The 15,419-nt window shown below is 32.0% G+C and overlaps 1 protein-coding gene across 2 annotated transcripts; it reads right to left on the bottom strand.

Annotated features, from left to right (window-relative positions):
* Positions 1 to 4,844: 4,844 nt before the first annotated feature.
* On the bottom strand, positions 4,845 to 12,579 carry LOC114263952 (proteasome subunit beta type-4). 2 transcript variants are annotated; one of them, XM_028204531.2, is made up of 7 exons: positions 12,283 to 12,579; positions 12,128 to 12,192; positions 8,044 to 8,120; positions 7,548 to 7,677; positions 7,214 to 7,373; positions 6,930 to 7,115; positions 4,845 to 5,300 (listed from the first exon to the last, which is right to left on the bottom strand). In XM_028204531.2, exons 1-7 carry the CDS (start codon positions 12,286 to 12,288, stop codon positions 5,187 to 5,189), a joined length of 738 nt encoding a protein of 245 aa, XP_028060332.1. In that variant the 5' UTR covers positions 12,289 to 12,579; the 3' UTR covers positions 4,845 to 5,186. The 2 variants fall into 2 exon arrangements, with proteins under 2 accessions (XP_028060332.1, XP_082771190.1); XM_082915064.1 differs by having other exon boundaries at positions 9,337 to 12,192; positions 12,283 to 12,357.
* Positions 12,580 to 15,419: the final 2,840 nt, after the last annotated feature.

The following is a 15,419-nucleotide window of genomic DNA, read 5'->3' on the forward strand; positions in this document are numbered from 1 at the left end:
AATCTGGACTGTTAGATCAACTCAAGATGCGTCTCCACCATTGCAAGTAGGGAGGGAAGGAGAGAGCTGAAGGAGAGGATTCCAACTCCTCTAAGAATGGATTTTTTGACACCCTAAGCCATATGAAGGAGGATTTGAATTGGAGGGGACTGTTTGAGCCTGTAGGGCCTACCATGAGTTTCATTTTGATAATTCGAATCGTTCATTTTATTGGATATTTCATGCATTTCATCCTTAAAAAAACTTAAGTCGATCCGATAGTTTGTTCAATTTACCGTGTTTTTTACTAAAAAAAAGATGATACATGTGTTTTTAAAAAATAATCCATACAGTTTTTTGATAACAAAAATAATAAATTGAACAAATTACAATTATCGAATCAGCTTAATTTTTTTGGGATGAAATACATGAAGTGCTTGACAAAATAAACGGTTCAGCTCATCGAAACGGGACCCGTAGTGGGCCTACGAGCCCAAACAACCCCTTCCAGTCCATATGGAATATCATGGAAGGAATCCTCCTCCTATATGGAATATCATTCCTAACCATGTTTGGCTCCACAACATTCTCTTTGGTCATGTTATTTTTGTAACTTGGCTTCTTAAGAATATATATATTTTTCGACTCCGAACCATTGATAAAGTCAACTCTTTGCCAATTTCAACATTAATGACTTGAAATTTTTTTGAAAAATTCCACCAATTTTAGTCTTTAAAGACTTGGTAGTGAGAGTGAATCCCTCCATTGGCGAATTTCTATTTTAAATTGATGAATTACTCAAATTAAATGGTGTCTTTTTTTTCAACCAAATAATATGGTATTGAAGAATCAACTTGAACATTTTTTTCATAAAGAAAATAGATCTCTTATTGAAGATCTAAAATTTTCCATTCACACCAATATATTTCATATTGACTAATTTGAATAAAAAAATCCAATTTGTTTTTCATTTTTTACAGTTGACGTCCTACTAGGCATGCCACAAAACTGTTTGGCTTGTTTTTTCTACGAAAGAAAATATCATAAGTACGAGCGTGCTGGTAAAGATTAAAAAATCCATACAAATTAAATTCAAGTTAGTAGTCAAGCAAATATGAAAGGTTCTTTTCCCTCAACGAAGAGAACTTCCAAAATTACCAAGTGTAAAGAAAATAAAACTAAAAGAAAAATCTAAGGAAATGAAGAAGATGAAGTGAATAATCAAAGGAACCATTAATTTACCTCTACTCCTATACTTTGAAAAAGAAGTGTAAAAAATAAAACTAAGTTGGCTTTACTCCTAAAATAAGAGAAATGACAAAAAAATATAAAGAATAATGCTATACAAAACAAAGATTCATACATAAATTTCATATTTAATGATGTGGAGTTTTTTTGTATAAATTTTATGTAAAAATAGAATTTTCCAAATATAAATCAATGTCTTTGATTTTTTTTTGGAAAGCTTACATTATGAATGACTATTTATAGAAAAACGAAGTGTAGGAAATAATCTATCTATACTATTATATTATATTAAGTGAACCTCTATCTTGATTTCTTTAAACTTTTGTCATGTGACATTTACATAATTAAAAAATATAAAAAAAAAGAATAAATATAATAACTATTCTACAATAACTTCCCATTCAACCACATTCACCAAATAAATACCCTACAATAACTTTTTCTCTTCTCCAATAAGTTACTTTTATCCACATAAAAAAAAAAATTAACTTTTTGCTTTCTTCCTCTATTTTTACAATGTTTTTCTCTTTTAAAGAAAGTACAAAAGTGTTTGATTCAATCATGACAAAGGAAGTACAAACCAATAGAAGACTATCTTTTGTTTCTCTTTTATGGTAAGTGATTTAAGAGTCAATTTTTATATTTTCAATGACTGAACTTTTGTTTATTTGTTTTGTTTTGTTTTGTTTATTTCTTTTCTTCTTCCCCTTTTACAATTATTCTATTACATGATTTTATTTTTAGTTTTAACTTTTTGATTTTTCAGAAAATGTGGTTGAGTCTATTGAAGATGTCCAAATGGGTCAAAAAAAAAAAGGAGAAATTGAGGAAGAACGAGATATAATAAAAGAAGAACAATTATTAAAAGTTTAGAAATTAAGAGAAAAGTCTTTTGGAGCCAAAATTCAGAGGTTTTGATTGGGTTTGCAAAGGAAGTACAAAAGTAAAGTGCATACCCATATAAGAGTTGGTCATTTGATGAGTCATTATACAAAATTTACATTTATAGAATTCGTATTCCTATTTTTTTTCCAGGTTGTTTTACACAAATTTATACAATTTTTTTTTCAAAGGTTAGTTTTCAACTTATATACAGAAATTTGTGTTGTCTTACAACTTATATACAAATTTTTTTTTCCCCAGATTGTGTTTACGACTTTGTATTGTTCAAAAGAAATAACTTTTCAAGTAATTACTTATCAATATTTATCTTTTTGCTTCTCTTTCACTGTAAGTGATCTAAAAGTGTTGGACTTTTTTTTTTTTTTTTTTTGGTACAAATTTTGTAATTCTTTAATAGTTTTTATTGCTTCATCACGTTCATTGCAAAAATAAATAAATAAAAAAACTTCATTTTCATTTTCTTTATTATGTTGATTAAAAAAATACAAAAAATAAAAATAACTGTACATATTTTGTGTATATATTATCTTTGTGAGCATATTTTTATTTTATTTGTTTATAGATTTCGTGCAAATATACATACGATGCTTTATACATAGCATAGATAGATGTGGATTTTATAATACAAATTTTTAAAATTATATAGATTATCCACCTAAGTATAATTTTTTTTTTTTTTTTTTTTTGTGCACATTGTTTTAAGAAAAATTTACTTATAAATCACATCTTGAGGAATGATGATCCGATTAGTCCCAAGAGTTTTTTTTATAGACCAATTGGTCCCATTAATTTTAGAAAGGTAGAATTAATATATAATTTAAAAATTAGATTTACAATTATACCCTTATTTCTAATTTTTTTTTTTTTTTTTTTCCTTTTGTACTAGAAAGGTAAGATACATAACTTATGGAAATCAAATTTGAGATGAATTTATATATAAGAATCTTTTTTATTTGGAATGATTTGAAATGTAAGATTTTTCAAATATTTCAAAAAGAGTATAAAAATGATTAGAAATATGAGATTCTTCAAACATTTCAAAAATATGTGGGATTCTTCAAAGGCCAGGCTTCTCTCCAATCTGAGATCAGACTGAAGCGTACTGTTAGGCCTGTGTAGGCCCACCATAGGTCTTATTTTGATGATCTGAATCGTTTAATATATAGAACTCATCGAGTACTTTATCCATGTAAGAAAATCACGTTGATCGAATATCAATAATTACTTGATCGGATCAGATTTCTGTCAACGACAAATATAATTTTCAAAATAAATTGTTGACAAAAATCTATCCGATCAACGTATTTTTTCAAGAATAAAGTATTCAATGAAATCTTCACATTGAACGATTCGGATTATCGAAATAGGATCTGTGGTGGGCTCCACAGGCCCAATAGTACCGTCTAGTCCACAAAGTGGACTGGAGACAAGCTTGACCCATTCTTCAAATATTTCAAAAGGAGTACAAAAACTTTTTAGTAAGTTTTGAGCAAATGTATAATTTCAATCTATAACCCTCCAATATAACACTCAAAGGTAACACTCCAATGTAATACTTAGAAAAAAACTTTATTATATTTTTTTTAAGCGTAGCACTCCAATATAACGCTTTAAAAAAACTTTTTATTATACTTTTTCCAAACATAACACTCCAATAAAAACTCCATACTCCAAAAAAATTTCTTAGTGTAACACTCTAATGTAACAAAAAAAAATTCCTTAGTGTACTTTTTCGGGTGTAGAATTCTTCAAACCATTCCAAAAAGAGTATAAAAATTCCTTAGTAAATTTTGGGTAAATATATAATTTCAAATTGTGAATATTACGTTTAAAAAAAGTACACTAAGTAATTTTTTAGTGTTTTTATGTGTGTTACATTGGAGTGTTATGTTTGAAATTACATTGATTGGAATGTTATGTTTGAGATTACATTGATTGGAGTGTTATGTTTGAAAAATGTATTGGAGTTTGGAAGGTTATGTTTGAGAAATGTATTGGAGTGTGTTACGTTTGGAATATTACATTTGAAAAAAGTTTAGAGTGTTTTTTAGTGCGTTATATTAGAGTGTTACGTTTTTATTCGTAATGTGAAATTTATTCTAGGAGGGGAAATCAAAAACCTTTATAGTGTGGATTGTCTAAATGTGTAATTTCACGTTTGGAGAAACTCACTTTTATCTCTCAAAAATTAAACCCATACGTATAAATGACTATCATTTTATGTAATCTTCACTTTAATAGAACTTTTGAGTTCATAAGAAGAAAAAAATGACTAAATAGTTCACAATACCATATTTTGATATTTATTGGTGCTTTACCTTTTATTTTTTTCTTTTGAGTTTTTAATTAATTAATTTTTTCATGTTTATTAAAACTCTTTGATTGCAAATGTTAAATGTGTTTAATTATTTATATATTCAATTTTTTTAAAAAAAATTATATTTAGTTAGGAGTATTGAGTTCAAGCAAAATTATTTTCATATTCAATCTGTTTTTTTTTTTTTAATTAATATATTTAATTTTTAATGCACTGTTTCAAACTTACATTTATTTTCCAAGTTGCCCGGCCACTAGTACCCTATTAACTATCCTATTCTCCCATCGTTATTGTTGACATGTGTCTTTCCATTTTCTCTATTTTATATTCCATATTCTTCCGCTTCATATTTTCCACACGTGCTCTTAACTTCCTTCAATCACCAAAGCGCTGTGTGTAATTATATAAGTAATAAATATTATTATTATTACTATTTATTTATAGTGCCAACATTATCTGCAAGAATGAAACTTAACAATCCTTCATAATCTAGGGAATTTTTTTTTTTTTTAAAAGGCAATTCATTTCAGTTCAGATAATAATCAACGTGTTACTGATCACTTTGGATCAGTTGATGAACACGGTAGAATCAGTCCACAAGAGAAACTTGAAATGAACTCAGTTAACAAAAACATACATATAGTTACTAAATGAAAATAAAGATGGAAACAAATTTTAAATTCAGCAACTCAAGGTGCTGCATCTGTTTTCAATTTTCACGCCATGCGCTTCGGCGGCACTACCAAGACCCTTCAGCACCCACAGTTGGATTCTGAAAAGCAGCGAAATTCCAGAAAGTCTTCAATGCGTAGGGCTGAGAAATCGTCACGCCCTCTTCAGTGATTTTTGCTATCTGCAATTTCCAAATATCAATTCTGTTTAGATATAATGTTCAAAAACTGCCACATCTACAGCTCATTTTCCAGTAAAAAAAAATAAAAATCTAGCAGTATAAAATTAAGAATTAATGCTTGCAACAAAAAAACCTTGTCACGGAAAAGAACTTTCTTCCAATAGCTTGAGCACAGTAATTCACATAAATATGAAAAGGGAACTAATAACTAAGTTGGCTCGGGTGAACTAGTTCCAAGTACAACCAATTCTGCAATGAAAAGCCTTTATATAGATCCTCATTATAGCAAGGAAACAAATTTCACAGTCCCTTCTCTAGATTAGACCAAAGTAACCGGCTTTTCCTTGTATTATTAGAACATCAGAAAAGATGCATAAAACTCTAGGAGGATTTGGCACTACATAACACAAATCAAATTTGGCATTATCTAATCTCAATGATAGCAGAGAATTGAAAAAAAAATTACCACAATGAGCGCTTAGAAACATTCAAATGATCGGTTTAATTTCATTAATTCATGATAGTCACCTGATAAGTTCCTAAACTACAGCATATGCTACTGCAGGTCCAGTTGTCATGCACCAACATAAAAGTCGCCACAAATCAGTGAGGGGCCTAATAACCCACGGCCTCTATGTCACATGGACTCTTCAAAATAGATCAAAATACCCATATTGAACACTTTGGAAAAGGCTACGAGGTATAATGTGCCTGACACTTACCATTGGATATTGGTTCAACAACCATATCCATCAATTCAATTTTCCATATACCTGTACTGAAATGTCATTGCATGTATTTTTTGTTGCATAATTGCTACAAAAGTTCAGTGTCTTTTTTGACACTCTATATGTTACATGAAATATCATTTCAAAATATATTTTTTTCCCCTTTCTTTGCGGAGTCCACATATCCTTCAGTTAGAGGTTTGATGGGTCCAACCCTTAGATACACAATACTATAGCCACTGATACCTGTACCCAAGTCCACGTAATATGACCCATGCCGTAGCTTAGTGCTCAAGGCTTTAGAAGCAATTCATCCCGTGCCAAAAAGAGAATCTATTCTCAAAGCAGGCTAAATTAGAATAGCAACATGAAGTTCAAAACTTGAATTTAGGCCAGAGAGACGTTAAGAAAGAAAGTATCGCTGAGATACAGTGTTCGCAAAATTTCCTCAATGTTTCTTGAAGATTTACAGTTGTCTAGAAGAAAAAAAGTGTATATATGTTTTTAAACTAGAACACAATAGTTGGATCAAACTTTCATAGGAACCAGATGGAAAAAATATATATATATGTTTCTTCAATTCACAACTCCCTCAGATCTTCATGAATGCGATAAAATTTAAAGATTTTGACATAATTAGAATCAACGAAAAAACATATTGTAACTTATCCCGATTATAACAATGGTATAAATAGACAAGACAAATAGCAGTTAATACAAATTAAAAATTTCTGAAGTTCAGCAAGACAAGAAATGCAATCTGAAAATCTTCTTTAAGTCAACATCTCAAAAGTCTATCAAGGCTCAAGCATATAATTGCAACAAAACAAAAAAAAAAGAACATGATAAATGGCACCATAAGAAGAAGCCATCAATTAAATTTCATGAGTTAAAAATATACCTGAAGTTTGTTGACCGCAGACCTATCACGATAGAGAAGTACACGCATGCATTTCTCCAGTAACTTAACACCATCTTCAAAACTCAAGTCCGCATGCCATTCATCACGGAGAATAGGCCTTGCAAGGTGATTTCCAAATCCAGTTGCCACATGATCGTCTTCAAAATGAACACCAATCATATTAACCTGGATCACATTTACTAAAACAAATTATTCATATTCCAGATTACTGAAAGCTTATCCTTGAGCATCAAGAAAATGAACTAAGTTACTGACAGGATTACCGTTCCAAGATACTTCTGACCATTTTTCACTCCTCCAAGTACAAGTGAATTCCATAGTGGGTTGAACTTGTTGCGACGATTGTACATCATCCTAGTCAAATAGTTGTGCACTTCCTTAGGCCCCAGTGAGTTCCCATCATCCCACATATTGTCATACAAACTGCCCAAATTAAGCACTCACGGAAAAAAGAGTCACGAATCTACAATGAACACTAGGAGCACCACCATCCTCCATATAGTGATAGTAACAATAGAAAACAAATAAAAATTAATAAATACAAAAGGGTCAGCATTTTATCACTTGCCAAGCCTTTCTACAGGATCAGATGCTTACATGAGCTTGTCAAGGTTGCATAAAATCTCCTGGAAATCACTTATTTCACCACTTGCACCAAGGAGAGAGTGTTTCCCAACAGACTTCAATCGCTCCACACTCTTGTAACGCAGGGTAGACCCATAGGAACCTGTAAATGAAAGCATCAATCACTTGAAGTAGACATAATTTTAGAATTTTGTAACAAGTACCCAGATAGAAGCATATGTGTAACATGAGGAATAAAGAAGTATCAATGCTATCTCTACTAGTATGAAAAACTAAAAAGTGCAAATAGCCAAATCTTCGGTGTTGACTTCCAGTAGATTATCCACTGTCTGCATCTAAACAATCATACTCTTCAAACAGATGTTGACAATCATACTCTTCAAACAGATGTTGGTACCAAAGAATTGGATATTGAAAAAAAAAAAAAAACACAAAACAAAACAAATCAAGTAAATCAATAAATAAGTATATGTCATGCGAATTCAAGTAAGACAAGTTAAGGAGCTACCTCCCATATCAGCAGCCATGAGAATACCATCCTTGAACTTGATGCCAATTACTGATGTACCGGTCACATATGGATAACTGTACCAAAATTCAACAAGTAATGATTTCATACTCCACACACACACACACAGAAAGAAAAAAAAAGAAGAAGAGAAGCTAATCCATTACATACTTCATACTCGTGAATGGGACCAATGTGCATATGCATGCATCTATATACATATATACACGTTTTTGTTGATATATATGCGTAGACATTCAGGTTCAGCGATTCAACCCTGGTTCAGAGTTTCAACTCCAAACTAAAGCCATGAGATACGAACATGACTAGTGACCCTCCAATAATCTACCACTCGATACATTCTTGTATTTCACTAATGAGTACCCATCATGGAAAGGCCACATTTGGTTGAACAGATTCAACCATTCCATTTAGAATTTAATAATTCCAATGAGCAATCCTAAATTAGTTAATTCAAAAACTGGTATAGCCATAAGAGGATATATATATATATATTAAATCTCCCAATTATAGATTAGGTAATTCTTTAGTTTATAACAAATGATTGATTTTAAATTTTTATTACAAAAGCAAAATATAGTAGATTTGGGAATTATTTTACAACCAAACACATCTAATTATCCAATTCATAAATGGGGGAATGACATGCAAAATCCAATCACTTTACCTACTTTATTGCCCCCAACTGTTTCTTGTTCCTCCATTGAAACATAATGGTTTCATGTTCTTTCATCAGTTGGTTATTCCCTCCAATTATATCTCTTTCTCCAATTCTAATCTCATTTGATTCACAAGATTGAATGGCCAGTTCTCGTCCGGACCTTTGATTCAATTGTTTACCAAGAATTTTGAGCCTAGTGCATAAGCATAATTCTCGGACGAACTTAAAAGGACTTTCGGTTCTTTGCACCCTGTTCTGGTTTGCTGCTTCTAAAATGGTCCAATTAACATTTCGAGACCACCAAACAGGTCCTGATGGAATACTTGTGCTTGTAGGGGAATAATAAAGGAGTGCCCTTGGCGCTTTTTTAGATATATCTTATTCCTCTCCCTTGTTGACTTATGTTTGTCACCAGATGCTTAGCCCTTGATTACTTAAAGCACTACAAGACCCTCCTTATCTGTTGAATGGTGAGTTTATGGGATCTATGGGGTCAAGATAGGTCTCTTCTATTGAACCTAGTATTCAATAACTATCATGCAGAATGAAAGTAGCTGCAGGCACATAGGCAATTTGACAAAGGTTTATCTCCCTCAATGGGTATAGCTCACCTTATTGGCAACTAGCCAAATGAAATATGTCTCCAGCTTGCTCTATCCACTCTTTCTCCTTGAGGTTTTCAATCTAAACGTGAGATAGCCTAAATCAACTTGAAAGTGTCTCTCCCAGTTGTTGTAGAATCATATCATAACATCCCTCAACTTGGAGCCATGAATAGATTGGTTTTCATCTAAGTAGCACAAACACATGACACAAAACAGTGACATGGCAATTTTCAAAAAAATGAGGACACAATAAGCTTGAGACACATTAAAATTTTATATTTTTATAAATTTATTATATGTCCAACATATGCATAGTTTATTCAAATGTACTGAAGAAGGAAAAAAAAAGAAAAAGAAAAAGAAACATAAACATAACACTAACTAAAATTAAAAAGTCATATATACCATAACTTAACATTAAGATATCATTCACATAACAATTACTTTTAAAGAAAGCAAAACAATTGTAGAACATTAAATTACACATAATGTATTTATCTGATAAATGTTTCGAAACATACTTAGTGCACATTGTTACTATGAAGAGATTCATCACATAAGTTGAGTTTGGAGGGTTCAAGAAGTGTTTATGAAGTGTCCGATATTATGAATTTAAATTTCAATTAAGACGAGTTGAAGAAGCATCGAACACGCTCTTGGGAGTGCCCACAGAGTGTCGTGTTCGACATGGCACACCTCCTGCATAGTGTCCATGCTTTTTAGGTTTTCATCAGTCTCTAACAACCACACACACGCACACAAAATAGGGAGGAAAAGGCATGAAGAAGGAAAAAAGAAAAAAAAAATAGTACACCATTGTTCATTTCTCGAACCTTAAAAAACCAGTCTACCCTGTTTACAACAAAACTATAAACACTAAATTGCGCACAAGTAAAGGTACCTACACCTGCACTTACCTGCTCAAGTCCATGCACACAACTCCATGTAACATATGTCATTTAAAAAAATATGTCGTCAAGATTTTTTTAAGTTTTATTTATTGTTATTATCATTTTTTTGGATCTTTGACTCATGAAGATCGAACAACTGAAACCTCAATATCAACGATCATATAAGTACATGAATTGAATTCATTTGATGAGTTCGGACATCAGAAAAAATCTCCGGCAGATTCACTTTCATGTATGCATATAGGCCAATTAAACGACTAAAAGATTTTCAAACAACATATTGCAGATCAGATAAAAATATTATGGTAAAATTTTCTTTTGCCAACATGCACAAAGAACACAACCAAATAAAACTTGAATTGAATAATGCTATAACAAAGCTCAACCTATTCATATTTCCATCACAGCAATGAGTTGCAACAAGGAAACATATATTGAAAAAACCACATATTAGGACTACATTAAATTCATCTTCTAAAAGCTAATTCCAAATGTTTGAACTCTCTAGATTAAAACTCTTAACAAGTCATGGAATTGATTATGTGTCGATATCAAAATACAGGTATCATACATATGTCATCATCAATATTTCAAACTTCAACACATGCTTTCTGCTTTTGTATGTATTAAAGTCATTGTGTATGCCATTCTATTACTAAATTTCACCACTTCTAGAATGTTAATATCACTACTAAAGTTAACTACCACTCTCCTGCAATAATCAACATCAACAAAGTCCCTATATTTTTGAAACCTTGATATCACTAAATTCATTTTTTACTCCCAGAAACAAAAAGGGGCCCTAAATGAACGGAGGCATAACTTAAGTAGATTGGAACTTGGAAGTAGCGACTACACTACTATCCATTAGGAAATCTTGGCAGCATAACTCAAAGGGCTATGACGCAATATTCAAGGATGCTCTTTGGGCAGTTAGGAGGACCCATAAATATTGGCAGCACTGTTGAAAAGGTGAAAAGAAAGGCATCTAAGTCATTCCAAAAGTTTGACATGCACAAGTGTGGTTAAAAAATTCACTATGCTTTCAAGGTAAACATCCCAACAAGAGTCCAAATTTTCTAGTGGAACCATGGCAAAGGCACTCAATAAGCTTCATTAGTTGGATTTTGGAAAAATAGACAAGAAGATAATCCTTGCCACATGAACCCAAAGCTAGAATTGCATAACTCCAGGTAATACATGGAATTTTACAACAACAGGGCATGAAACAAAATAAAATAAAGTAAACCAACACACAAATACTATAACCATCGGGAATCGCTTGCATGCTTTGGAAAATGTCTCAAATTATTTGACATTTCCCCAAAATTAGTGCAGTCAGGTGTTGTCAAAGAAAGAATTTCCTGATTAATGATAGCTCATTTTATTTTATTTTTTTGGGCACGAATTTTGTAAATACCCACTGTCCAAAATTGTGATAATTCCCTAAAAAATAAACCAATTCTTTAATCATCTTCTCATGGAAAAGAGATTTACAAAAAAATAAAAATAAAAATAACACCTATGATTTATGTTAATTTCAACCTAGCCATCTTACAAAAATCACTCCTAGGGCTGCAAATTTTCAATCCAAAACAAGTGAACTTATGGATACCCCTGTAGAGAAAAAGTTTCAAATCTCACTCCTACTGAGTACATACATACGCATATTGCCATGCTGCGTAACATCAAAGAAAGTACAATGTAATTAGGGTTAAAACTAATACCTTTTAACAATCCTCAAAAACAATAAGAAACCAATGATTCATATATATATAGCAGGCTATTTCTGCACATCAATAATAGAATTTGTTTGTGTATATGTGTGTGTGTATATATATATATATATATATAGAGAGAGAGAGAGAGAGAGAGAGAAGACATACAGAGTTCTCTCTGATGCTGCTTGAGAGACCATGAAGTTGTTTTGAGGTTGATTAGAGTCCACCAACTGCATATATAACAGACAATAATACATCAGTAACAATATTTTCCGAGGGATGATTACCAAAATCACAACAAAAACAAAAAAAAGACTTACATTCATTTTGAGATTTTGATTTTGATTTTGATTTTGATTTTGATTTTGATGGGTACTTTTTGCAGCAAAATGCAGAGCAAAATTTGGTTTCGATCTTAAAGCTATATAATAATGAATGAACTTCGGGTGTCCCTTCTTTGAAGAAAGCCAGGGTTAACTTGGACCCACTCCAAACCGCTCAGCCCGTTAACTTTTGAGAGTATTGGGCTCGACTTGACTTGGGGCCCAAAGATACTCAATAATGGCCATCCAAATAACAATTAAAAGGCAACGGGACCTGATACACCAAAATGTCCATAAGACTTATTTGTGCACTCATCTTTCTAATAAGATTTTGAAGAATTTATCAGTATGTCTTATATACAAAGTTTAAAATTTATCTAATTCTAGAAAAAAATATACTTACACTAATTAGTCTTATATATTTTCAATTGTTTTCAAAAAAATTCTTTTTTATTTTTTTATTTTTTAAATTTATAGATGTTACTACATCCTACCATCATCAAATTTCTTTCAGACGATTATCGAAGATTCGCCGGAATATTCAACATCACCAACAATTTGCTAGAATATCACCGGAAGTTCACTGAAATATCGTCAGAGTGTTTTGAATGTCACTCTAAGTCACCAGAATGTTTAGAACGTTTGTTGAACATTAAGAATGTCATCAGAGACTCACCAGAATGTTCAGAATATTACCTGGAAAAAAAAAAGAATAAATGAAAAACATAGCAAAATGTGCTAAATATTGATAAAATGAAAGGAAAAAAAAACAAAGAAGTAGCAGTAACAATGAGAAAAAAAACATATGTTATTTTCAATTTTTGGAGGGATTAAACAAATAATCTCCAATATTGATCAAATTGAAAAGCAAGTTCTGATACTGTAAAATGTTAGAGTTTCAAAGCAAAAATCTATTAAGCATTTATCTTTATTAATCAAATTGAAAAACAAAAATCTATTAAGCATTTATCTTTATTAATCAAATTGAAAAACATGTTATGAAACTGCAAAATTTTACAGTTCTAAAACATGTTATGAAATTACAAAATTTTACAGTTCTAAACAATGTTATGAAATTGCAAAAATTTTCAGTTTTAAAGCATAATTCATAACTCCGCCAGGGTTGTTAATAACTCCGCCGGTCCCAAGTCCAGCTAAAGGAGGAGGGTTATGTGTTAGGTAGTCGACAGTCAATACGTAAAAAAGCCGCTCGGATCCCTTATGACAATGAATCCTACTTTGAATCGTTCAAATGTTAGGTCGTTCCCCTCAAGTGACGCGTTGCGCTTGCCTCCAGGTGTTTCAAAAAGTGAGTAAGGAACACCACATCGACGCCTGGGTGTGGTGAAAAATGGGCAAAGGTTCCCATGTTTTTCTAAACAAGCGCGGGTAAAGAAGCTAGTCCAAGACTATAGGTTTAGGGTAGCCACTTGGAATATAGGAACCTTAACTGGTAAGACAATGGAATTGATAGATGTTATGATTAGAAAGAGAGTTAGTATAGATTGCGTACAAGAAACTAAGTGGAAGGGTGAGAAAGTTAGGAAAATTGAGGATACTGGTTTTAAACTGTATTATAGTGGTAAGGATGGACTCAGGAATGTGGTAGGAATCATAATTACTAAAGGTCTTGTGGAGAATGTAATGGCAGTTATTAGGAAAGGGGATATGATTATGTTAGTTAAACTAGTTATTGGAGGGAATATAGTGAATGTTATTAGTGCATACGCCCTTCAAGTAGGACTAGATGATCGGACTAAAAGGGATTTTTTGGGACAAATGGATAAGATCTTACAAGAAATACCCGTAGGAGAAAACCTGGTTATAAGTGGAGATTTTAATAGCCATGTAGGCATAAATAAACTAGGCTGTGAAAAGGTACATGGTGGATACAATTTTGGTGACAGAAATGAGGCTGGAGAGATTATCTTAGATTTTGAGTTAGCTTTATGTATAAGAAGAGGGAGGAGCATTTGATAACCTTTAAGAGTGAGTGAGTTAAGAGCCAAATAGATTACTTCTTAGTGAGAAAAGTGGACTGCCTAAAATGCAATGATTGTAAAGTGATTCCTGGAGAGAGTCTGACCTCTTAACATAGGATTTTGGTACTAGATTTATATTTTAAAGGGCAATACCAAGCTAGGAAGAATGGTGAGCATCGTAGGACGAGATGGCGGAACCTAAAAGGAGATAAACTATAAATATTTATGAATAGAATGGATAAGAAAGGTACTTGAGACTTGAAAGATGATACTAACACTATGTGAAACTCGATAGCCCATTGTATGAAGAGAATCTCAAGGATAGTGTTTAGAGAGTCGAAAGGAACGGGACACAGCTTTAGAGAAACTTGATGGTGGAGGAAAGAGGTTCAAGCGGTAGTTAAGACAAAAAAAAAGTACTTTAAAAAGTAGCAGAACGATAGAACTAAGGAAAACTTTAAGAGATATAGATTGGCTAATAAGGAGGTCAAGAAAGTAGTAAGTTGAAAGCTTATGATGACCTATACACTAGACTAGATAATAAGGAGGGAGAGAAGAGGGTATACAAACTTGCTAAGATACGGGAGAGGAAAATAAGAGATTTTAATCAAGTTAAGTGCATCAAGAGTGAGGATTCTAAGGTATTAGTGAATGATGAAGAGAATAAAGAAGATGGAAAAATTATTTTGAGAAACTATTAAATGAGGAATATAGAGGTATATCAATAGGGGAAGAAATTACTAGTAATACAATAAACCAAGACTATAGGTTCTATTGCATGATTAGGAACTTTGAAGTGGAGATTGTACTTAAGAAGATGGAATCAAATAAGGCTTTAGGACCCAATGTATCCCTATTGAAGCTTGGAAGTGTTTAGGTAAAAAGGAGGTTGCTTGGCTAACTAGGTTGTTTAGCAAAATTTTGTTGACTAAGAACATGCTAGATGAGTAGAGGAAGAGTATTTTAGTATCAATTTATAAGAATAAAGGAGATGTCCATAATTGCAACAACTATAGCGAAATCAAACTAATATGTCATATAATGAAAGTGTAGAAGAGGGTGATGGAACGCCGATTGCGAGATACAACAGAGGTGTCAAAGAATCAATTTGGGTTTATGCCTGGCAGGTCAACAATGGAAGCGATCTATCTT

Source organism: Camellia sinensis, chromosome 2 (assembly GCF_055761805.1).
Source record: "Camellia sinensis isolate YWXY chromosome 2, ASM5576180v1, whole genome shotgun sequence".
NCBI lineage: Eukaryota > Viridiplantae > Streptophyta > Magnoliopsida > Ericales > Theaceae > Camellia > Camellia sinensis.

Bases quoted from the DNA above. Each gene is read 5' to 3' on its own strand.
- LOC114263952 (XM_028204531.2), bottom strand. The intron at 7,678-8,043 runs GTAGCTCCTTAA...TTTCATTTACAG, and splicing joins CATGGCTGCTGATATGGGAG to GTTCCTATGGGTCTACCCTG. The intron at 5,301-6,929 runs GTATATTTTTAA...TGGAAATTGCAG, and splicing joins CTGCGGTCAACAAACTTCAG to ATAGCAAAAATCACTGAAGA.